This window comes from Hirundo rustica, chromosome 3 (genome assembly GCF_015227805.2).
Source record: "Hirundo rustica isolate bHirRus1 chromosome 3, bHirRus1.pri.v3, whole genome shotgun sequence".
In the NCBI taxonomy this organism is placed as follows: Eukaryota; Metazoa; Chordata; class Aves; order Passeriformes; family Hirundinidae; genus Hirundo; species Hirundo rustica.
In genome coordinates, this window is record NC_053452.1 from 11,312,558 (window position 1) to 11,336,802 (window position 24,245).

Here is a 24,245-nt window from a genome sequence, read left to right on the forward strand (position 1 = left end):
ACATTGAGGTAGAAAACATTATAGACTATACAGGATGTTTGGTGTCCATTGTCCCCCAAACATGTCTGTAGGTGGCCCCATTGTAATGCCATGCTGCAAAGAGCAGCACGAATGACAAAAGAAAACAGGGCAAAAGAGGAAGAAGAGAGGTTCAAGTGAAGAAAAGAAATGGTGAGACACTTGAATGGTCAGTGAGCTGCACTCCCATAACCTCACCACACTTTCTCCACACAAGCAGCTGTCTCGAATTCTCTGCTTGATTTTTTTTTTAAATGAGATTATTATATTTTTAATTATAAAATATACTATATATAATTAAAAATATATCATCAAAATTTAGAAGATACAATCAAAACACATTTATTCAAACCTACAGCTAAATATCAGAACATATGTACAACTCTATCTATAAAACCTAATCCATAAATCCTATTCTTCATTCACTCTTCTAGAGAGATGGCAGCTTCTTCCTGAGCTTGGAGGAAAGAGAGCTCTTCTGGACGGGAGCCAAGGGTTTTGTGTGTAACGGCACATGGGAAGTATGCAGAGAAAACTTCTTGGAAAGAGAGGAGCCAGTCAGGTCTGCAAACTGGAGACACAAAATAGAACAGAGGCTGCAATGTAAACCTAAAGCATCTGAAGCTCCATATTTCATGGGACACATTTCCTTAAAACAGCTGCCCAGGGAAACATGCTCCTGCTGGCAGCCCCTGGAAGAAGGCCAGGGGGACACCGTGACCCACTTCCACAGAGCTACCACAGCAACAGCCTGGCCTCTGGGCTGCCCTGGGACAGCAGGGATCCCAGAGCCCTCGGCTTTCCAGGAATGGGTCAGCTGCACATGCACCCTCCTGCTCCTCTCCCTGCCCCACAGCGGAGCAACCCTACAGCCACACGGGCACTGGGAGCAGCACAGCTCATTGCAGGGGGACATACCAGGCAGAACTGTTCCCTGGCAATGTGCACAGGCTCTCTGGGCTGGCACAAGACCCTTCCTCCCACCAGAGAGTGGCCCAGTTCCCCCCCTCACCTCTTGGTGAGGCTGAGCCATGCTCGGCCTTCACCTTGTCCTTGATCGGAAGTTGCTTCTGGCCCCCCATGCCACGACTAGGAAGGGCACTGAAGAGAGTGGGGGCAGATGCACACCCTTCCGTAGTATTTTGTCATTTTTGGCACAGCTGCAAAGTCAAATCCGGAGGTGTCCTACTCAGCACTTTGTCCGCTTTCTGGAGAACATGAAGCCTTCACCAGCCCAGAATGCTGGAGAGGTTTTCCTGCACGTGTGGAGGCTGGCTGGCAGCATGCTTCTTCAGCTTGGTGCCCATCACCTTGTAGAGGGCAGAGGCCAGCTTGGTGACCACAGTGCGGACATTGGCGCTTCGCACAGGCAGCGCCTTGTTCCCCAGAGAGGACCAGAGCACGGGCAGGGCGTAGTGCTGGACGACTTCAGGGCTCCTGGGATAAACCCATTCCACAAGCACTGTCAGGAGAGAGACACAAGCTTCTTAACCACCAGCCTTAATGCAAACAAGGATCTACCTCTAGGTTTGCTTCTTGGAAGCCTCTCTGGCTAAGATCAGTGAAATAACACACAGAGACCCATGATCCAGAAATGGGCAAAGCAGCAGATCCTCACTGAAACACAACCACCATCCCTTCAGGACTAACTTCTCAAACAGAGCCTTGTACCCGTGGCAGACTTTGTACCTTTACTAAATCATTTCTCCTGAAAGTACCCCAAAACAATTCTGCTAAGCAGGAAAAGGGTCTCAGTACCCATTTTACAAGGGCAGTTATTTGGAGTTTAAATGTAATTAAAGACATCGGTCACTATGGAACATGAGAAGAGAAAGAGCTGTCTGTTCCTACTAAATCTCCGAGAGAACATCAGCGCTTTCTTAAGTAGTCCTAATTTATGCTTAATTTCTTTATTAGAAAAAGAGATCAAAATAACTGCCAAATGAAATTCCCTATTCCTGGAGATCTACTTTATTCAGATGCTCTTTAATGGGACTTGGACATTCCTAATCGCTGAACATGCCTTTTTGAGATTCCAAATGAAGACACAAAGTGCATTAAAGCTTGCATTTAAAGATGCTGGCAGAATTAGCAGTGGATTTGGTCCCAAGTAAAGCAAGGCTACAAATCTCTTCACTATTATATGGATTGAGATTATCATTTTTCCACTCCTGGGCTATTGCTGACATAGCAAGCTGCTCTGAGGAATCAATTATCAGCTGCATTTGTAGCATTTTGGACAAGCCTCCCTTTCCTGGAGGTGAGTTCTGAGATGCCCCAGTGAGGGCTCAGCCCCGAGGCCCAGCGCTGCCCCCATCTCCGAGACTGCACACCTCTGCTGCAGCCAGGGAAAACCTGCCAAATACACCTGCCAGGGCTATTGGGCATGAGTGACAAGCTCAACGCCTCCTGATCTGGAGGAGCTACTCTACTGTCTATTGACATGCATTCCCTGTAAATACTCCCTCGGAAGACCTCTTGGCTTAGAAGGGGAGGCCATACCTGTGATACGCTCCATGACATCCAGCAGAGCTTGGCCACTCAGTTTACTCCATTGGTAGCTGAACTCTTTCATCAGTTCTACTTTATCTACAAGGGAAAGACAACTTTCTGATCACTCTTCTGAGGTCATAGGAGAATGGACAGTGAGGAGGGAAAGGGCAGAGGCAACTGCATTGTATAAAATAAAGTAAATTCCTGCTGATTTTTGAATCCTTTTCTTCTTTCCTTCCAGCCTACTTGGGAGGATCCTAAATTTCAAACGAAAAGCTCTCCTTTCACATTTGTACATCCAAAGTTGTGTGCTGTACCAGGAGCTGTGTTAGACATTGCACATCAGGGATCTCAAGAATGCAATTACAGGTAAGCAGTGAAAAGGCTTGGCAACCCAGAGCAAACAGGAAGAGCCCCATACTCGGGACACAGGAAGGCACAGAGTCAGGCAGTGCATGAGTTCACAGGGCAGCTGAGGTGGAGAAATTGCAAACTCCCCTCGAAGACCTGCCTCCTCAACACTCCATTCTTCAGGCATATTTCCCCAGTGTGGCATTTTCAGAGCTGACATAAATCTGTGGGGCAAAGGAATTTACAGCAGCCCTTGCCTAGGCAGGTATTTGCTACAGCCACCTAGCCCCATGCAAAACAACATGTGGAACAAGGCATCATTGGCAGCTGGACTTCTACCTGTTTATTTTAAAGAAATTAACTTGGTGAATCATAGGTTCCCCTTTGGAAAAAGAAGACAAAGAAGAAGGGTGGAAAACAGGCAGCTAATGCCTCTAATGCGGAGCCTTCCAGGAGGCTGCTCTGCAGAACCTCTGATGGGCCACTGCCCCTTCATGCCAGCAGCAAAACAATTCATTTGAGAAGCCAAATGGGGCCCAAGCAAACTCCAAACCTCCCTTGCCTCTGAATTCTAGCAAAGCTGTCGTGTGGGACTTCCTCTTCAGACAAACAACACAGAGCCAAGGGCTCCTGGGACTTTTGGGAAATGCTGATGCACGTTCAAGCCTGTGGGGGGACTGCTGTGTGAGGACTGCACCTCCACAGCTTCTGCTGGATGTCAGCTGGAGCATTCCACAGACAGCAACAGCTATCAAGGCACTCAGTGCTCTCTTGTGTCGGAGAGGCAGAGACACAGTTGAGGAGAGTCCATGGCAGGGGTCAGCCTTACCTAAATGAGCAATGGATTCTTCCAGCGCTTTCACAGCTGCGGCGTGAACCCTGCGATCCTTTGAGTTGAGGTTCTTTGTAATCCCTTCCACCAAACCAATGATCACCGGGTTCAGGGCATCTTCCAGGACGCCTATGATTTCTGCCAGCACGTCCAGCGCCTTCTGCTTCACTTTCTTATGGCTGTCAGCAATTCTCCGTACAAAATAATCAAAAATCTGTGAAGAGAACAAACAACATGAAAGCTGCATTAAAATGTCCTTCTTTGAAGAGGGGATGTAGAAATGGGCACTCAGCAATGTAAAAGATGAAAGGGATCCTTTCTGTCTGGGCAGCACTTGCTTGTGCAATTTCACAGTTTTCCTGTGGGCTGCTCACTGGAATGGTTGTGCAACCTCATGCTGGTTGAACGGTTTTCATTTTTCTTTAAGAGGTTTGGTTGGGGACAGAATAGCTCCTATGGTGTTTCTCTCCACCTATAAATCATTAAATTAATACCATTTATTAATGCAAACCAGTATCATTTCTGTAGAAATATGGAAGCACACCTTTACAATGCCCAGTTTGCTAGACAGTTGCCTCAAGCACTGAGGGCAATCATGATTTTGCCAAAATTATGGCTGGAAGAGATCCAGGTTTTCTTTTGTCTGTCTCAGAACCTGTGTCTGGAGAGTGCAGGGCTCTGATCACCTCTTCCGGGACGCAGACCATTTGTCTAACTAACAAACAGACTTCTGAAATTTAATGTGCTTTGCAGCTCGCATTACAGCAGGTTCAGTCCCTTGACAGCCACATTACTAGGCACCATTTTCTGGGAAAAGTGGAAAAAGCAGCTACTGGGGGGAGGCAGAAGAAATCCATCGTTAGTCAATTGCCTCCTTTTCCAAAGAGAGAAAAAAAACCACCTAAAAAATAAAAAAGGTAAGCACTGCCTTTACCAAGAGGAATCGGGACGAGGATGGAAACAAGCAGCCCGATTTGTGCTTGTGCAAGACAAGATGCAGTTTACAGAAGTATCCTTGAAAAACTCCTGGGTTGAAACCAACCCAGCCTGATACATCTCTTCCCTATGCAAAGCCTTTCTTTAGCTAGAAAAAAAAATTCCAAGCTTTCAGTGACTGGATTCCCTTCAGTTAACCCAGCTGGGAGTAGGAGACAGCAGATGTTACAGCAGCAGAAAATTCTGTCATCATCTGATGAACAGCATCAATAGGCACCTGCCAGACAAACACAGCTGGACTGAGGTAACTTGTCCTGAAGCCTGGACCTGAATTAAATTTGTCTGGATGAGAGAGACCAGCCTGTCCCAAATAGCCAGGAAGCAGTGCCAAGGGACACTGAATTAACTTCACTGCTACAGGCTTGGGAAAGGAGCTAAAGGAAAGGAATAATGAAGATACCCTACATACTTGGACAATGTTAGTGGAGATGAGCTGGGGGCTGCTTTTGCACAGGTCTAGGAGGAGTGTCACTCCTTCCACCCGTGTCTGAAACCCCTTGGCTTCCAGGAGATGGTAAAGCTTCTGGAGCAGCTCCGTTTCTTCCACAGCTGGAGGTAACGTCACCTGGGATTTTGCACGCTGAAGGAGGCATCCATCAGAGGCAGAATTCACGCTGGAAAATAAAAACCAAATTACAACTTGTTGGTGATAATACCTTCTGATAATTGTGAGCAAAACATCTTGAGGAGCTTTCCTGATGATGTGATTTCAAACTAGAAAACCATGAGGCTCTGAAAAACCACATGGACCTCATGACCATCATTACAGCAGACAATCTGCAAATAACTTTCTCTCCAGTGCTCACTCAGGAAAACCAAGGGTGAGATGCATCTGATCTATCTTCAGATGGCTTCCCAGGCACACAGGTCACATTGCTTTGTGGGGGAAGGGAGACACTACTTCCAAGTTTAAATGCCTCCTCATATGGGAGGTGTGAGTATTTTAATAAGGAAACACATCACTCTGCAGAAGTGTCTCTACACCAGGCATTAACAGCCAGGAAAAGTAGCTCAGATGCATCTGAACAGATCAACAGGGGCATATCTGAAGCCTGCAGAAAATCAGTAACAGAGATAAAAACAGAAGCCAGACATCCCAGCACTACACTCACATTACGGTTGCTTCCCTAGAGACTAGATGCACAGCTTAACAAACCCACTGGGAACAATTGTCCCGATCAACCTGTCTCTTCCATGAGCACAGAAAGATCCTAGCTATGTTGTGAGGCATGTGGTCTCTTTCCTGCCACCTCTGAGCATGACAGGTGCAAGTAGCTCTGCCCCTGGCATGAAGAGACAGCAAGGACCAAATTCCTGTCTGAAATGCTGATTGCAGCACAGGGAGAAATAAGCCAAACGTGCTGTCCATCAAGCAAACTATGTGAAGACAGGAATATCAAGACAAGAAGTCCACATTGAGGCACCTGTTGACCAGAGTTGCTCAGGAATTGCCTTGCTACTTACTACTCAAACTTGATACTGTCTGAGGGTAAGAAAACCAAGGTTCAGCCAGGCCAAACCACATGCATGGGAACTGCTTCTTTGGGGAACGGCATCTGAATCTGCTCTGAATCGTCTGGGCTGCAACAAATGGGTGTCTTTTTGCCGCCCAGTGTTTGTGGAAACCCCTCCAGAGGAGCTGTGTTCCGCGTAAGGCCAAAGTAGACATTTTGAATCATAGAGCATTTGTAGGGAAAGGAAACAATCTCTGGCACAGATCATCTCTGCCAGAAAGATTTTCCTTGGGAAGAGACATGTAAAGCTTGTCATGTGCTTTGTCACATCTAACTCAAGTGCTCAGTACCGTTTACTCAAAGGCAATGTGGCCTGGGGCTTCTTCGAGTCATCATTCCTCTTCTCCAGCTTCTTGACAGATGGCTTTTCACCCTCCTGGTTTTCCATCCCCTATAAAGACATAGAGAAACCCCACGAATCCTTTGAATAGAAAATGGGAAATTCTCTGCTTAAAATACAAGTTACAACCAGGATCACTGCTTTCAAGACTTAGGGAAACATTTCCTAACTTACAGAAACAACAGACCAGAGATTCTGGGATGCCAGCTCTTTGTTTTCAATAACCCAAGGCAAGTTATGGGTGCTACCATACTGAGCAGCAGTCTAAATTCCCAAATTCATTTGTCTTGAGCAGAAAGGGGATTAATGCAAACTGGTAGGCAACGACTGTTCTTAAAGGAAGCAGCAGAACAAAACTGGACTCTTTGGGGGTTGGAAGTTGATTTGATTCACTACTCACTCTCCCTGCTCCTGCACAAAGGCACACTGCCTTCTATCATGGAGATAAAAAGAACAAAATCCACCCACCCCCCCCAATCAAACAAATAATTTTCCACTGGATGCTGCTGGATTCACCAAGCTACTTCCAACTCCACAGGGCTTGACAGCAGGGCAGTATTCCCAGAAGACAGACAGTAATTGTAGCAATTCAGAATTACTTGGACAACTTCTGTGTATTTGGAAATTTTCTTGGTACTACTATTTCCAGTGTCTTTTGCAAAGACTCTGTTATCTTCAGAAGCACTATTCCCACTTAATTGCTTCACTAAGGGCAGAGTAGGGAGAGCATGGTGGAGAGTTACACTTAAAGGTAAACTCATTTTCTCCTCCTCCCCTTTCCTGTTGGTGACCAATATTCCAAATATTCCAAACCCCTCTTTTCCCTAATAATATCAGCTGCTTTGTGGTGTGCACATGAACGGTCTGAGCATTAACAGCTCATTCCCAGGAACAAAATGATTCATCAGAAGAGGAATGAGATAAAGACAGACCAGATATGTTTGATCTCCTATTAGCAGTGGCAATACTTGCAGAAAGGAGACATTTCTCCTGCCAAGCACTTACTTTCTTCCTAATTCTTGTCATAATATCTTCTAGGTCGCGAGTGGAAACGGATTGTTCGAAAAGCCTTTTAAGTTTTTGATGATTCAGAAACATCTTCACCATCTCCTGGCCGTAATGCCTAAGGAAGGAGGGGGGCGAGGGAGGGAAGGAGGAAAGATAAGCAAACAAAGAAAGGAAGAGTGTTAACAGGAGGGGCTGATGCCTAGACTCATCAGGTGCACTCCTTGCATGAGAAGGCATTACATACTCAGCAAAGAGAGAGATTTACCTCCACTTGTCACTGCTCAGAGCTGTCAGCTGAACATAAGAGGCAAGAGGAGAATGTGGGGCAACATCAAAATACTATTTCCCTCTGGAACTGTGGCTCTGCTTCTGTAGGATGGAAGGACCCCAGGGAACAAGCGAAACACATCTGCTTTGTTGTCAGAGCCTACTAGCAGTGTCTCGCTGCCACTGCAAATAATTTGCTTTTCTTTAACTGGCAGGGACGCCAGGACAAAACACCTCATGATTGCTTTTGATTATTCGAAACCATATGTATGTGCAGGGGCAGCTAGTTGCTCTTGTGTTCTTGGCAGCTGTTAACGGGAATTTAATCATCAAAGCAAGGGGATTTTGGTGGTTTGACTTGATTTTGCCACCAGGGAGACACATGCTTCTTCACAAAGAAATCTGGAAGTCCTTGAGCCACAGGTAACAGCAATTGAGAAATCAGAAGAGCAATTGAGAAAGCAGAAGAAGTTTAGAAAGACTGAATACATTGGCAAAAGACCCCTGAAGTATTTCGAGGCAAGTCCTCAGCTAATGAGAAATAAGTGTTTGGGATCCTTCAGGGAGGAACAGCAGCCAACACTTTGGCTTTATGTTGTGCACCTATGGCCAAACAAAACTGTTGGACTGGCTAATCGGAGCTCTTTTGATCTCACTAAAGAATCCTTCATGTCACAGGAAGTTGGCAATGCTCCTTCTTGCTGGCCAGCCTCGGGTTACCCAGTACAGTCATTTCCACAGGCAACCCAGAGCAGGGGTCACAGCACCAAGCCTGACAGAGTTCAAGAAGCGTTTGGAAAATGCTCTTGGGCACATGGAGTGACTCTTGGGGTCTCCTGCACATGGTCAGGAGCTGGACTTGATGGGCCTGATGGATCCCTTCCAACTCAACATATTCCATGATTTTATCACCCTTACCCAGGCACTGAGGTAACTTCCTATTTCCTTCAGTTCCCACTCTTTTGTGGTTTTACCCTTGGTAGCCAGCCACCAAAGGGTTGTCCTGTTTTAGGAGGTGAAATGAAGACCATTACCTTGTATCCTTGTCACAGTCCTGAGCAAGCTTCCCTGCCACGTGTGCCAGCCTCTCAGCCCTGGGTGTGTCTGCGAGCTCCGTGACTCCGATTTTCTCCATCAAGGACAGGAGGAGTTTGGCCGCACACTTCCGCACCTGGGCTTGGCGGCTCCTGGGAAGAAGAGAGCAAACACTGGGACACAGGGAGAAGGAGGACCAGCTGCACAGGCCTTGGCCAGAGTGTGCTCCCTGTCGTTGCTGGGGGAAGGAGGCCTGGGTTCTCTCTGCAACTTTAGACACAACTTTAGAAGGTTCTGTCCTCAGATAAACCCAAAGTGAGCATTGTACAGAAGGACTGCCTGACAGGAAGAGGGAGGAATTCAGTCTCCCTGCACCATCTGATACTCAATTTCTTTCCCAAAATGTACTCTGAGAAAGATTCAAGAAATTGATTCCACACAAAGTATTTAGAAATTAAAGACAATTCGTGCTGACCCATCAGAGGGCACCCGCTACACAGAGCTTCAGCAGGACTGAGCCTCTTTCCACCCATTTATCCCCAAACCTGCAGACCTTTGGAAAAAAACAAATGCAGGGAAAAAACGCTGTGGGCAGGGAAGCTGCAGACTATCCAGCAATGCAGCCAGTTTCTTCTGTGAGTCTTGGCAAGGGATACATCTGAATGCTTTAGCCTATTGCAAAGCTGAGGAAAGGGTGGCAGTCAGCTCAGCCAGGTTGTCCCGTTCTAGAGAGTGTCTCTTGGGAACTATCAGGCCCAGCACCAACACTTAAGGCAGCATTTGCTTCAGCTGTCCCGTGGCATTTGGCCTGTGAAGGTGCCTGCAAAGGGATTCATCATCTCAAGGCTAACATGAAACATCAGTAGGAATAGAAAGCACAGCTCCAAGGCCAGGCCAGTCATACAAGACTCCTTTCGGCAGGAGCTGCACCTTCCTTGCAGGCTGTGCCACACTCAGCACATTCTCCTCCATGTGCTCCACACCCCTGCAAATACCCTCCTGATTTCTCCAGTTAATGGCATAATGAGGATGCATGGATTTTCCCAGGACCTCTGTGGTTAGCGCTGCGAAATATCGAAGAGCGCTCACAGCTCCAATTGCAATTGTCCCTCTTCCCACACAAGCACAAGGCTCTATCCCTAGCCTTTGCACTTTCAGTTCCCCACCATTCACCACGTCTGGGCAACTCTGACAGACCGGGAGAACTCCAGGAAGCAGCAGGAAGCTGAGTCAGAGGAGGTTTAGGTTGGATATCAGGAAAAGGATTTTCACCCAGAGCGTGGTTGGGCTCCCCAGGGCAGTGGTCACAGCACCAAGCCCGACAGAGTTCCAGAAGCATTTGGACAACTATCTCAGGCACATGGTGTGACCCTTGGGGTGTTCTGTGCAGGGCCAGGAGCTGGACTCGATGATCCTGAGGGGCCCCTTCCAACTCCCCATATTCTACAGTTCTGTGATCCTGTGAACTAATAGGCTGTAGGAGGGCAGAAACAGGTGACTTGAGGAAAGAAATGAGATTGATTGGAGAATCAAATCACTGAGTTCACCGAAGATGCAGGATACAGGACCCTTCCCTCCCACCATTCCTATTCATTCTCTCATCCCTTCCCCCACCTGCTCACTAGAAGGTGAAGAAGATGACTGAAAGAAGGATAACCTACTTGACTCCCCTGTCCATGAGAGCAGTCATTGCTCGTGCAGGAGTCACATTGGCCACCATGATCCCCAGGGTCTGAGTGGCTGCTTCCTGAACAAACTCTGGGGAGTTCCACACCACCTGAAGAAGGACCCGAGACACCTCATCCACCTCAGAGTCCATGTCCTTCTTGAAGGCTGCAAAGAGCTCTCCCAGAGCGACGATTGCAGAGTAGGACACCTTTGAGCGGAGGTTGGTCACCTGGGGAAGTCATGAGGGGAAACATAAGAATCACCTTGAACAGAAGACCAGTTGCCTTACACAAAAGTCCCAGGAAATCACAACACTTCTCACTGTGTCCAGGAGATTGCACAAGCACAGTAAGTGGCGAAGAGCACAAGCACAGAAAGGCACTCACTCTGGCACAATTCCTAGCCTCAGACCTGCTTACTGCAGGCCTGACAAAAAAAAAACATTTCAACAAAGCCTTCTACTGAACCCTTTGAGAATGTCCACTGCTTTGATTTTAGGTGCTTTTATTTGAAAAACAAAGAACCAAATTAAAGCAAGGGCTGCTTTCAAGCCATAAAGGCAAACATCATCAACACAAAAGAGTCATGTGCCACTGTGCAGAAAAGCGACACACAGATGCGACAGATAGCTGACAGACATCAGAAATACAAGGTCTAAAAACAGAAATGAAGGCAATCCCTGAGCACACATGGAGCTGTACAAGCACAAAGCTACTCTGCACACCGTGTATGAAGTACAGGGGACAATTCAGAACAGTGTTCTCACCTCGCTGGAAACTGCCCAGCAAATGTCATGAAGTCGACAAAGCAGGACTTCCGAATGGGACCCAGCCAGATGTTTGATGCTGAAGAGTCCCTTCTCCTTCAGCTCCCTGAAAGGCAAGTACCAAAAAGATTGAATTCTCTCTCCACCCATGAACTAGGCAACACCCTCTGAAATGACCAAGCTGGCAGCTCAGTCAAACAATGGGAGGTGCTTTTCAAGGAGTATTTAATGAAATCATGAAACTCTTTGCCAGAGGATGCTGTGGTGGTCAAAAGCATACACAAATACTCGAGGCAAAGAGAGGGCTTTCAGGGTCTTCATTTGTGGCTGTTTTAAGAAGACAGCCTTTCTGGAATCTCTGGCACATGAAGTCCCTGTGTAACTGCTTCCTAGAAGCTGTGAGAGTGGGCCATGCTGCTGCTTCTTGTCACCTCCCTGTACCTGTCCCTGAGACACAGTCCCATCGGGCTGTTCCTGGCACTTTCCTCCTTTGCCCGCCCCAGCGGGCAGTTCAGCAGTGAGAGTGTGCAATGGCACTCTGGAACTGAGTTTCCACTCCACAGTCTAGGCCTGTCTGTCACCCACTGCACTCCACCTCCACATTCCCCAACAAAGCAGCAGGATGTCCCAGAGGATTCCACACCTGGGCAAGAACAGTTGAAACTCTGGCTTTTCCCACTATCCCCTGCCTAAAACAACCCCCACAACAGCAACTTATTATTTAAAAGGTGCAAACCTTTGTGTAGGCCCTGAGCTACAGGAAGGTAGGAGAGGCATCAGGGCTGCAGCACAGGGCTGGCAACAGATCCCACGGGCATCCCTGAGTGTCACCTGGACCCCTCACCCCTGCAGAATCTCTCTGTACCTCACAGGGCACCAAAGAGAAGTGCGGTGTCTCTCTCTCTCGGAGCCCCCGAGCTCCGTTTTTGCCTCGGCTAGCTTGAGAGACTAACCACAGCTGGAAGGATTTTTCCCTCAGTGTCCCAAAGAACTCATAGTGGCTGGAACCTTTTCCTTTAGGGAGCGCAGGCATCTGTCGATGGCCAAAGGAAAGAGTCTGCCCTTGGTCTGGGGAGAATCATGGCTTTAGTCAGTCTTTCTCCTGTGGTCCTGCCCCTGCAGGGTCCGGAGATCCCATCCCTGTCCCCGTCCTGAGCCAAGAGGTTTTTCCATCTGCTCTCCCTGGCTTTTTTCCAGGGTGGGGAAGGGGCTAAAAGTGGGGGCAAGTCACTACCCAGTCAGGGATAAGGTGGAAGTGGAACAGAGTTGGATTACATTCCAGTGGGGGAGAATGAGCGGGGAAAAGGAGCAGGGACAAACTCAGGGGTGATACATTTTCCAGGGGAACAGGGGGTACAGAAGAAACCATTTCAAAACCCAAGATAAAAATGAAATACTATATAAACCCCAATAATGCACAACAGGGAAGAGAAGGCAGAAGAGAAAGGGCAAAGCAAAGGTGGCTGCACAAGGAGATGCATTGTGGCAGACTTTTCATTCTTATCCCTGTGTGAATGAAGCACCCACCAGTGTGTGGATGCTAAGCCAGACATCAAAAAGACAACCAATAACACCTAACATTTGTAGGGTTATCACTCCTGGGCCTTCTCTGGTCTGTGTCTAATTTTGGAACACATTTTGACGATTCACAAAACATCTCAGGCCAATATGAAGCAGTGAGAAGGGAAAAGTTGAATTCCAAAGGGACAAGATTCCTAGAGGATAATATTTCTTTTTCCTTCTCTTCTGCCATGAGCCCTTCAGGAGAAAGGATGGCCTGAGGGACATTAAAGCACAACTCAGTCCATTTGTCAGAAAGAGGAAGTCCCTGGAGCTGCTTCAGGGATGGACATGCAGGTGGTCACATGGAGAGCCTGTCACCTGCCATTGCTGTCAGCAGTGAGACTAGAGAGAAATCTTAACCAGTCCCACTGAGCCAGTGCCCCAAGGCACCCAAATCTCTACACTCAAAACTGCTGCCATCCTGCTTCTGGCTTCAGACAGCAAATCATCTTCTCCCACAGCCTTCCCTCTTCCCTCACGATTTTCTTTGTAGCTCCATGGAGCACTAGGCAAAGCAAGGAAAGAGCACGGAACTGCTGTAGCTGGAGCACAGCTGCAGACCAAGGCCAAGAAAAGACAGCTCTCAAATATTAATCCTCTCGCTGCTCTGGAGTAGTTTCACGAGTGCCCTTTGGCCCTCTGGGCTGTGGCGGCTCAGGAGCGCTAGCAAGATTCACTCCTAACCTACCCTAACGCTAAGAAGGGAGACAGAGTCAACGGGGCCTTTCTTACCAGTCATCACTGCTGAGCAGGGAGAGTGCCTGGAGCAAGGACTGCTGTGGATCAGAAGAGGCTGTGCCCTTCTGCCCATGCCCACGGAGCGGCTCCTCTGGGCGCTCGGCACCCGTGGCCGTCTGCGAGGTCACTGTAAGGAGAAGGTCAGCCATGAGCGCTGCAGCCTGGGCAAGGCACCCCACCATGGAGCGGCCTGCAGCCCCATCTCCCAGCCAGGCTTCCATGTGGTACAAACTGGCACTGGGTCAGAGACTTCCCTGCTGTCCGAAGTAGATTTGCTGCTCGTTCTCAGGTCAGGCTATGGACCCAAGATCCCAGCTGTGCTGGCTGAGGAAGGGGGCAGTTTGTGCTCCTTGTGCAAGGAAAAAACCCGTGTGGGGAAAAAGCTGCCACGGAGCAGGCTTACCTGATGGCAGCTTGCGCGGGAAGCTGCCATCCCCATGGATGATGGGTTTCTTGGAATGTAAGGGCACATTGTCCTCCTTCCCCAAGACCTTCTTCTTCAAGGCACTACTGGGGTGTTTTCTCTGCACACCGGAAGCTGTGCCATTGACAGGTGGTAGGCTAAAGCCTGAAGGGGAACAAAGAGGAGCTTGTAAGCAGGGGGAGCTGGACAGGGTGATGATGGAAAGGGCCAGAAAACGTGCCGGAGTTGGGTAACATCTCTTTGTTATCCCAAAGAACTTCAAGTATAACATAGGCACACTAACATGGGACAATGATCAAAGAATCACAGAATCCTCAAAGAATTTGGCTTGGAAGGCACCTTTAACCACCATCTAGGCCAAGCCCTGTGAACAGGGACATTTTCATCTAGATCAGGTTCCTCAGAGCCCCATATAAATTGGCCCTAAACATCTTCAAGGGTGGATCAACAACAGCTCCTGTGGGTGAAGCCTTCCAGCATTTCATCCCCTTCATCATAAAAAAATTCCCCCAATATCTAATTTAAATCTACCCTCTTCTAACTTAAAACCAAAGTGCAGTGATGCTTCCTCTAAGAAACAAGGAAAACCCAGTATTTGCTTTTGTTCTCATGTTTCTGAGGCTGGCTAGGGCAGTTTTCAAATGAAAGTGCACATAACCTTGTGTGATGCTCTCGGGCTGAGTGCTGCCTCCTAAGGTCCCTGCTGCTGCCCTCGGGGCAGCGCACACAGCACTGCAGACAGAGTCCCTCAGCCAGGATTCAGTCTGGAATGCCGCTTGCTCCTGGGGCTACAACAGAAGCACTGGCTCGAGGCTTCAGCACAGCTCTACAGCACCAGCTCCACAGCAGGGAGTGGTGGGAGAAGGATCTCTGGTGTTTTCCTCAGAAGGAGTTGAATTTTGTTTCTTCCAGGTTGCCCCTTGGTTGAAAAGCATTCTTTTGGACTCACCATCCCTGAAGGCTGCTCTCCAGGAGAGAGTCTGAAGCCCCAGTCAGCTTTGCAAGACAGAAATTTCTACTCTGAAACACTTTAGAGCTGAGGGTGGGGAGCTGATATTCTGTTACTGACTCAGTGAGGCCATGCACAAGACACTTCATGCCTCTGTATTTTTCTTTGTGGAATGGAAATAAATGCTGTGCAAGCTTGCACTCAGATGCAAGCAGAACAGCCCCCCGGTCTGATTGCAACACTGCGCAAAGGACAAGCAAGTGGTCAAAAAGGACCACAACTGTAGCCACCACTTACTTGCTTCAGCTGCATCCCCAGGGTCAGCTGTCTGAGGAGGCAGCTGCAAGAACATATTCTTTTGTCTCCTTTCCTTGATCTCCTCCACCCAACGCTCTACGTCCTTCTGGTCTAGGTTCTCTCGAGCCAACCAGTACAACACAGCGTGGAGCTAGTTGCAATGGAAATACATCAGAGATGTAAGCAGAGACACACAAACCAGACACAGCATCTCCTCACGAGCCCAGAGTGCATAGAGTGGCATAGTCTTTAATGCAGCTCCATATACATTCCAATGGTTTCCAAAGAATGTCTCCCATCCTCACCTTGGCAATTACACACAGTGAGGTGGAACACTTTAGTGCCACAGCCTTACGCTGCTCCAAGTGCAACCTATGTTGGGAAGCTCTGCTTAAAGCATGGAAGTCATAGGAGTGCTCCAAGGGAGATGAAGAGCTCCCATCACCAGTGAGCAGGCAGTTCAGCTCCTACAGGCCATGGCAGGAGAATAAAAACCATGTGCAATACAGAGCAAGGGGGGTCAATTAGCTGCTGCTTAACACTCATGGCCAGGAATTGCAGCTGCTTCTCACTTCCTGGCTTCTGAAGGACTCTGAATGACTGGGTCTCTGAGACCAGGAGACCTCAGTGGGCTCATCCCTCTCCTTATCCCTCACCTTTTCAAAGCCATCCCTCAGTTCTTCATAACGGGTAGGACCAGGACTGGTGGAATGACCCATCTCCTTGGCCTGGCTCCATGGGAGGCCTGGAAATGGAAGCAAAGGTTCATGTAAATCTCTGGCAGACTTCAAGCGCCCAGAAACGCCATGCTGGGCAACAGGCAAGACTGGTTCCAGATTGCAGAGCTCACATAAGACACAGAGATTGTGTAGGAGAGCAGCAAGGTGCAGATGCTAGACCCTCTCCCAATGGATGGGCTACTGGCAGCAGACATGACATTACTCTGTTGGCCAGCAGAATGAAACTTGCTGCATGATGAAGGCCTCAGCCCCTGGAGGCTGGAGAGCTGCTGTGTTTGATAGAGAAGGGCAGAGAGGGAGATTGCTTGACAGATTCTTATCTGCCCTTATGCTGATTTTAATAAACCTCTCCTTTATGGTTCCTGGAAGAAGTGTCAGGTTCTAATACCTATATGCATTTAGATCAACATTTTCTTCTCTTTGTTGGAATATTTTAGAGGACTTTAAAAGAAAAGCTTGGGATTGCAGGAATGTTACCCAAATGTGAACTGTGTTCTTGACACTGGATATTTTGTCTTCCTCAAGGATTTTCATTCTAAACTGTATGAGATTGGGCCACTTTTGGGCCAGGCTGATTTGCGTAATGCAAGTAGAACAATGTAGCTCATTCTGAAATATTCTCCAACAGAACTGTTAAAATTCAGAGAACTAATCATTCTATACAACAGCTTCACAGAGGATATAATCAAATGGCAACAAAGTAGGAAAAAACCCATAATCTTAAATCAGGATTTTTTCCCCTGCAAAATGATCACCTTAGTAATAAAGGAGAGTTAGATAGGGGTTTTGAGGAAGGAGGGCAATTGTGGATGGAAGACAAGGCGTAGGCATGTAAGAGCATCTGGGAAGTTGGTAGGGAGACTACTGACCCCAGGGTAACCTGCCTGGGACCACTGCAGCCAGTCAGGTCTGCAAAATGGACATGCAAAATGTAACCGAGGCTGCAATGGAAACATAAAGCATCTGAAGCTCCATATTTCATGGGACAGACTTCCTGGAAACTTTTAAATAGATGCACAGGCTTCCCACTGGAAGGCCCTTGAGGAAGGCCAGGGGGACACAGCGACCCGCTTCCACAGAGCTACCACAGCAACAGCCTGGCCTCTGGGCTGCCCTGGGTCAGCAGGGAGCCCAGAGCCCTGTGCTTTCCAGGAATGGGTCAGCTGCACATGCACCCTCCTGCTCCTCTCCCTGCCCCACAGCGGAGCAGCCCCACAGCCACACGGGGCACTGGGAGCAGCACAGCTCATTGCAGGGGGACATACCAGGCAGAACTGTTCCCTGGCAATGTGCACAGGCTCTCTGGGCTGGCACAAGACCCTTCCTCCCACCAGAGAGTGGCCCAGTTCCCCCCCTCACCTCTTGGTGAGGCTGAGCCATGCTCAGCCTTCACCTTGTCCTCCTCGGCATCGACCCTGGGGACAGCGCTGCTCAGCTGCCTCTGCCGGGGCTCCTGGGCCAAGGGCCCCTCAGCAGGCCGGGAGCCGAGACCTCCATTCCCAAGGACTGGGTTCTGCTCATAAGTCTTCAACCCAAACAGCTCAGCGAGTTTCCTTGGGAACAGAGGCATCCCAGGTCCGATCCGACACCAAGAGCTCTTTCCTTTCTTCCTCTGGGTGTTTGTTGTAGATTCTGAAGAAGCTGTAGATCAGGTACAAGAGAAGAAGTGAGTTAATTGAAGTCACGCCTTTACAGTCAACCCATCTAATGGGTGAGGAATTCAAAGCATATTTGAGTTACTGAAATGATTGGTTGGTTTTTATTTTTCAGGAAACTAGCATCAGTTTAACTTCTTGGACCGAAATGGAGCTGGCAGGCCAGGACAGAAGGGTTCTACTACTTTATGTGTTGCCTGTTGCCTCCCTACTACTACTCCCTCCCTGTGACATCCAACCTTTGGAAGGATGTCTTTCCTTCCTAACAGTTTGAAACTCCCAGTGGTCTCTAGAATATGACACTGTCTAGGAAGTAATTGTATTCTAAAGTACTTTTCAAGGCCTTTGCTTCTGTATCTCCCACTCCATTCTAGGCCACCTTTTGCACTTTTGGGAATGTTTATATCACTCTTTACAACAAAGGAAGTGCTGGGACACAAACAGTGGCACCACGTGTTAGATGCAAAAGAAGCTTTGCTTTCTCCATTAGATGTCCCCAGTAATCTGTGTGCCTGTATTGGAAGGGAATTAAGTGGTCATGCAAACGTTACACTTTTGCTCTGCTTAACTCTCCAGGGGTTTATCCCCTGCTTTCTTCTCTGCAGAGATAATCAAACCCAACATAAACATTACCTGCCTCAAAATATTTCTGATCTTGACTAATACTGAAAATGCAAAATTTTCCTAATGGAAATGGTAGAGCCCATTCTGAAATACTCTCCAACAGACCTGTTAGAACTAAGAGAACTAATGCTATAGATGGCTTCACAAAGGACAAATTCATATGGCAGCCAAGCAGTAAGAAAGGAATACTTGTCTTAAAACCGTATTCTTTCACCCTGGAGAAAGTTCTGGTCTGTAATAAAAGCGCCACAGTTAAGGTTTAATGAGATAGGTCAATTCTAGTCTAGAAATAATCCAGCAAAAATGTCACACTATTTTCTGAGCAGTACTTCTGCCTAGCTCTATTCAGCATTCCAGCTGCATACCAGCAATTAAGGAGTCATTCCAAAGGGGCTGTAACCACGATTTGGCAGAACTAACCCTCAGCAAAGGGAACAGGGCATCTGATCCCTTTTCCAGCATCAACAAAATTATTCCTTCAGGTATCATCTCTCCTATCATTACACACCCAGAGATGGCAGAGGAACAACAACAGGCTTTCACTGAGGCTTTCAGCTTGGAAGCACTGGCTGACACAGATGCACCAGGGACCGCATTTTGTCTGGCACAACTCTACTTGTCACGGATCAGGCAAGGCAGCCATGGGGGACAAGGCAGAAGGCATCTCCTCCCGCAGCCTCAGCCTGCAACACTGACACAGGCAGAGACAGTCGGGGAAGACATTGGTCATCGTGAACCTGCCATGGGTGCCTTTGGGCTTGTGCAGTCAGAGGATGACAAACTCAGAGCCTGTATAGGCTTCATCCGTTTGGAAGTCTCCTTCTCTCTAAATGCAAAATTCACAAGGACTTTCTGCCAGAGGAGGTTTCCTCATTTCTTTCAGTGCAAAACCAGCCCACGTCCATGAATCTCCTTCAGATCTCCAAGGCTTCAGCTCAGAATCTGCCCCAAGGAAAGATTCACTCCTGGAAGGGCAGGAGGAAGGAGTGGGAACTTTTCTCATTTCATGCTCCGTGCCTTCTTTTTCTCTGCTAATTTTGACATTAGAAAGGCTTCAGGGAGATAAAAGGCATGTGCAGGATGGAGAGGAATGTTTTCTTTTCCTGCACTGCATTTCCAGGGCCCCAGGGTACCCCTCCAGCTCCTGCTCCCCAACATTTCACACTGGAGGAATTTTCACTGCACCAGCGCAGCACACTCCCAGGGACGGGGCTCAGGGAGACAACACTGAGCCCGTCAAGGAATTGAAACAAATTTTAAGAAAATTTTAAAAGATTGGTTCATAACCAACCTTTCAAAATGTCACATCAGAGTCAAGATTCCAAAGGGCATCTTAGGACAGACACGCCCTGTACCTACCTGCATGTTCCGAGTCCTTCTCTTTGCATCTGCTGCTGGATCTTGGCCTTGAGAAAATGGGGGACAAAAGAACAAATGAGGAGGTAGAAAGGGAAAGGTGGCAACGGGCATAACATTAAAGGAGGCAAATGTTCTGAGCATGGTCATTCTGATGAAAAAGGGAAAGCAACACATGAACCCAAGAAGATGTAAAGCTGATTAATTGTCCTCAAGCCTTCAGTTGCTGGCATCAGATAGATCTGGCCGAGCTGGCCAAGCTCTGACTGGAACACAGCAGTCATTCTTCCACTTCCATCATCACTCCCAAATTCTGCTGTCTCTCCTTCTGGAGCCAAGTGGCTCCTACAGCCTCTCTGAAACAGCAGGAGCTGCTGAGCTGAGACACAAGTCCATATGGAGGGCAGCTACTTTTTTACTGCTACCCAAACTTGTCTTGGTCTGCTCGTGCCTTACCCTGGTGACAGTCTCGTGCTCCATGTGGTCAGAGCACTGCTGTCTCCTGAGAAGGATATGACACCTCCTTGTTGTTTCAAGAAGAAAAAGGCTTTTTCCAAACTCACCTGCTGGGTAAGGATATTCAGGTTGCACTTTAAAAGCCCTACCAAAGCTTTTCTATTGGAATGATACTTCTGTGACTCCTTCTTTACTACTATGACTTGGAGAAGCTTGACAACTACATCTTGTCACACACACCCAAGCCACTATCTTTCCATCAGGTACAGCTATAAAACTCATCTCCAGCACCTTGCCCTCTTTGAGCTTAAGCCCAGAACAAAATACTGAATATCAATCAGATTATACATCTATACCCCAACACTTAGCTGGTATCTCATTATACAGTGGAGGCCCAGGCACAGAGAAGGTACGCCTCATGTTTACAGAAGCAGCACCTGACTTTGCAAGCACCTCTGAAGTAGCCAATATTTGCCCAAACATATTCCCATGGCTGCAGAAGTTGACAGTCAAGGATCACAGCAATCAAAGATCTGCAGCATCCAGACCCATGCAGTACAGTTCCTAAATGCCACCACAAACATTAGAGTGGGAATCAGTAGCCAAGTCCAGCTGAGGACCTGTCTTGAGGTGCTTTTAAGCCCTGCCTCCACTTCCCCACCCCCCTGCTGCTCTTGGGGCATATGGTGTTGGGTTTGACATTGTGCTGGATCATCACAGATTGGCAAAATGCTGAGTACACTGAGGTTTGCCTACATCCATGGGAGACCTGACTGTGCAACATAACCTCACTAGATGGGAAGAGTGAGGTGAACAGCACACTGGAGCAGCAGACACCTTGGCTTACCTCATGTCCCGGGAGTCCTGGAAATCCAGCTGCGGAGGGCTTTGCAGAGACCCTGCAGCACTCCCGACATGGGGACTGACTGCCTTGCGTATAGGGGGGATCAAAGGCGGTCCCAATGACCCCTTCTTCATATCCCCACCTGTGCAATACAGCAAGGAAGCCTGGAAAGAGTAGAACACAGTGCTCAGATCAAGCATCCAGCCTTGCCCCCATTCATGCCTCAAGACATTTAGCCATGTTCTTAACTGGGTCCTTACAGGAAAAGGGAAGTCAAACTGATGGAGCAGACTGGCCCAGGATGAGGAATGGAAAGGGAGGTGGTGAGGGAGAGACCATGTGGCACATTTGCCACCTCACTCCTCATGCTCACTTCTCTGGAAGTGTGCCTACATTTACAGCTGGCATCCACATGTTTGGCATCAAGATGTTCTGGCATGACACTGGCCTTTGGATGGTATGGGAATGGGTTTAGATCACTGTTCTCTTCCTGCCTCCAAGGTGCCTGACAGCCAGTGCTGATCTCCAGCCAGGCCCCCACTAAGCCATTCTGCAGGATGGCAGAACCTGCTTTGCTCAAGCCCCTCATTTCTTCTGCTGCTGCCCTTCCCTCCTACAGTTCCCCAGCAGCCTCTGAGCCCAGATGCGGCTGAGCTCATGGGGTGCTCAGTGCTCTGCAGCTCCCACCCATCCATCATCTCAGGCTCACTGGCATTTCGCGAGTTCAGCCAAGCTCCCTGCCCTGCTGCTCTCTGGAAGGTCTCTGCCTGCCCAAGTTGCTCCAGGGGTCCTGTGCCATGGCCGGGAAAGGGATGTGGAGCCAGCGGGGACAGATGCACACCCTTCCTGAGTATCCCATCATTTCTGGCACAGCTAAAGAGCCAGATGAGGACCTGTTCAAACTTCAGTGAAAGTGTCAGTTCCTGTCAGGGAAAAGGTCTCAGAGCTCTGCCTACAGCACCTTGACTGAAAATCCACCACACAGGATGTAGCTTGGTCTCCTTACCTTACATCCTCTTCCCTCTGAAATCAGATCCTGGCTATTCCTGCTGTCCTCCCCATAGCCGCTGCCATTTTCCCCATGCTCCTTCTCTCCGCTGCATATCTTGCTTTGCTTGGAGGAAGGAGAGCTTGGGCGGATGGGAGGCAACGGCTTGGAGGGAAGGAGCACAGAGGGACTTGCCAGGGAAAACCTCTTGGCCAGAGGGTAGCCAGTCAGGCCTGCAAAGGGAGAAACAAAATGGAACAGAGGCTGCCATGCAAACATAAAGCATCTCAAGCTCCATATTTCATGGGACACATTTCCTGGAAACTTTGAAAAAGCTGCCCAGGGAAACATGCTCCTGCTGGCAGTCACTTAAGGCAGGCCACAGGAACACCATGACCCACTTCCACAGAGCTACCACAGCAACAGCCTGGCCTCTGGGCTGCCCTGGGACAGCAGGGATCCCAGAGCCCTCGGCTTTCCAGGAATGGGTCAGCTGCACATGCACCCTCCTGCTCCTCTCCCTGCCCCACAGCGGAGCAGCCCTACAGCCACATGGGGCACTGGGAGCAGCACAGCTCATTGCAGGGGGCACATACAAGGCAGAACTGTTCCCTGGCAATGTGCACAGGCTCTCTGGGCTGGCACAAGACCCTTCCTCCCACCAGAGAGAGGCCCAGCTGCCCCCTCACCTCTCTGTGAAGCGGAGCCATGCTCACATGAGGGGCAAGGTGATCAAGTAAGCTAGGTGAACTCCCACCTTTACAATCAATCCCACTAATGGGTGAGGCATCCAAGTGCTTTCTGAATTATTCAGAAGAAATCTTTGGGTTTATATTTCATGAAACTAGCACCACTAGAATTCCTCTGAACTCTATGGAGCTGGCAAGCCACAAGAGAGAGCTTCTACTACTTTGCTTATGTGTTGCTCATTGCCCATCCACTACTTTGAAACCCCTTTCCTTCCAAACAGCTGGCAACCAACAGTGGTCTCCAGAATTTGACAATTACACCTAGGAAGTAATTGCTTTCCAAGGCTACTTTTCGTCGCCTTTGTTTCTGTAACTCCCACTCAGTTCTGGGGTTGGGTTTTGGTTGCTTTCTATTTCTCTTCACCACAAAGGAAGTCCTGGCACATGAACAATGGCACCCCATCCCAGAAGTAAAAGAAGCTTTGCACTCCACAGTAGATGTCCTCAGTAGTCAAGGACCCAAATCTGTGGGGAACAAATTGGTTTTCAAACGTTCTGCTTCTGCTCAGCTTTGTTGCTCCATGGGTTTCTTCCCTGCTTTCTTTCCTGCAGAGTTGCCCAAACCCAACATAAACGTGACCTGCCTCAAAAAAAAGCTGATCGTGGGATTTTCATAACAATTCAATTGTTTTTTAATGGAAATTACACAGGGCAGATCATAAAAAGAAGAATGTTCTTAAACTTGTTTTTTTTATGCCTGCAGCATGGCCAAGTCATTTATAAAAATGCAACAGGAAAGGTTTAACGAGAAAATAATCCCTAGTCCAGAAATAATCCAGTAAAAATGTCACCCTATTTTCTGAGCAGTACTTCTGCCTAGCTCTTTTCTGCATTCCAGCTGCATACCAGCAATTAAGGAGTCATTCCAAAGGGGCTGTAACCACGATTTGGCAGAACTAACCCTGAGCAAAAGGAACAGGGCATCTGATCCCTTTTGCAGCATCAACAAAATTATTCCTTCAGGTATCATCTCTCCTATCATTACACACCCAGAGATGGCAGAGGAACAACAACAGGCTTTCATTGAGGCTTTCAGCTTGGAAGCACTGGCTGACACAGATGCACCAGGCACCGCATTTTGTCTGGCACAACTCTACTTGTCACGGATCAGGCAAGGCAGCCATGGGGGACAAGGCAGAAGGCATCTCCTCCCGCAGCCTCAGCCTGCAACACTGACACAGGCAGAGACAGTCGGGGAAGACATTGGTCATCGTGAACCTGCCATGGGTGCCTTTGGGCTTGTGCAGTCAGAGGATGACAAACTCAGAGCCTGCATAGGCTTCATCCGTTTGGAAGTCTCCTTCTCTCTAAATGCAAAATTCACAGGAAATTTTCTGCCAGAGGAGGTTTCCTCATTTCTTTCAGTGCAAAACCAGCCCGCGTCCATGAATCTCCTTCAGATCTCCAAGGCTTCAGCTCAGAATCTGCCCCAAGGAAAGATTCACTCCTGGAAGGGCAGGAGGAAGGAGTGGGAACTTTTCTCATTTCATGCTCCATGCCTTCTTTTTCTCTGCTAATTTTGACATTAGAAAGGCTGCAGGGAGATAAAAGGCATGTGCAGGATGGAGAGGAAT

At 48.4% G+C, this 24,245-nt stretch overlaps 1 protein-coding gene across 1 annotated transcript; it reads right to left on the bottom strand.

Moving 5' to 3' along the window:
* Window positions 1–390: 390 nt before the first annotated feature.
* Window positions 391–23,882, bottom strand: LOC120751242 (TOG array regulator of axonemal microtubules protein 2-like). The gene is made up of 19 exons (XM_058420093.1): window positions 23,874–23,882; window positions 22,519–22,615; window positions 21,941–22,155; window positions 20,938–21,098; window positions 19,638–19,684; window positions 15,916–16,004; window positions 15,260–15,410; window positions 13,993–14,157; window positions 13,584–13,716; window positions 11,289–11,394; window positions 10,516–10,751; window positions 8,854–9,006; window positions 7,550–7,667; window positions 6,495–6,595; window positions 5,100–5,304; window positions 3,692–3,908; window positions 2,521–2,607; window positions 1,031–1,480; window positions 391–589 (listed from the first exon to the last, which is right to left on the bottom strand). The coding sequence occupies exons 1-18, from the start codon at window positions 23,880–23,882 to the stop codon at window positions 1,245–1,247; spliced, it is 2,526 nt and encodes an 841-aa protein (XP_058276076.1). The 3' UTR covers window positions 391–589; window positions 1,031–1,244.
* Between the last annotated feature and the right edge of the window lie 363 nt (window positions 23,883–24,245).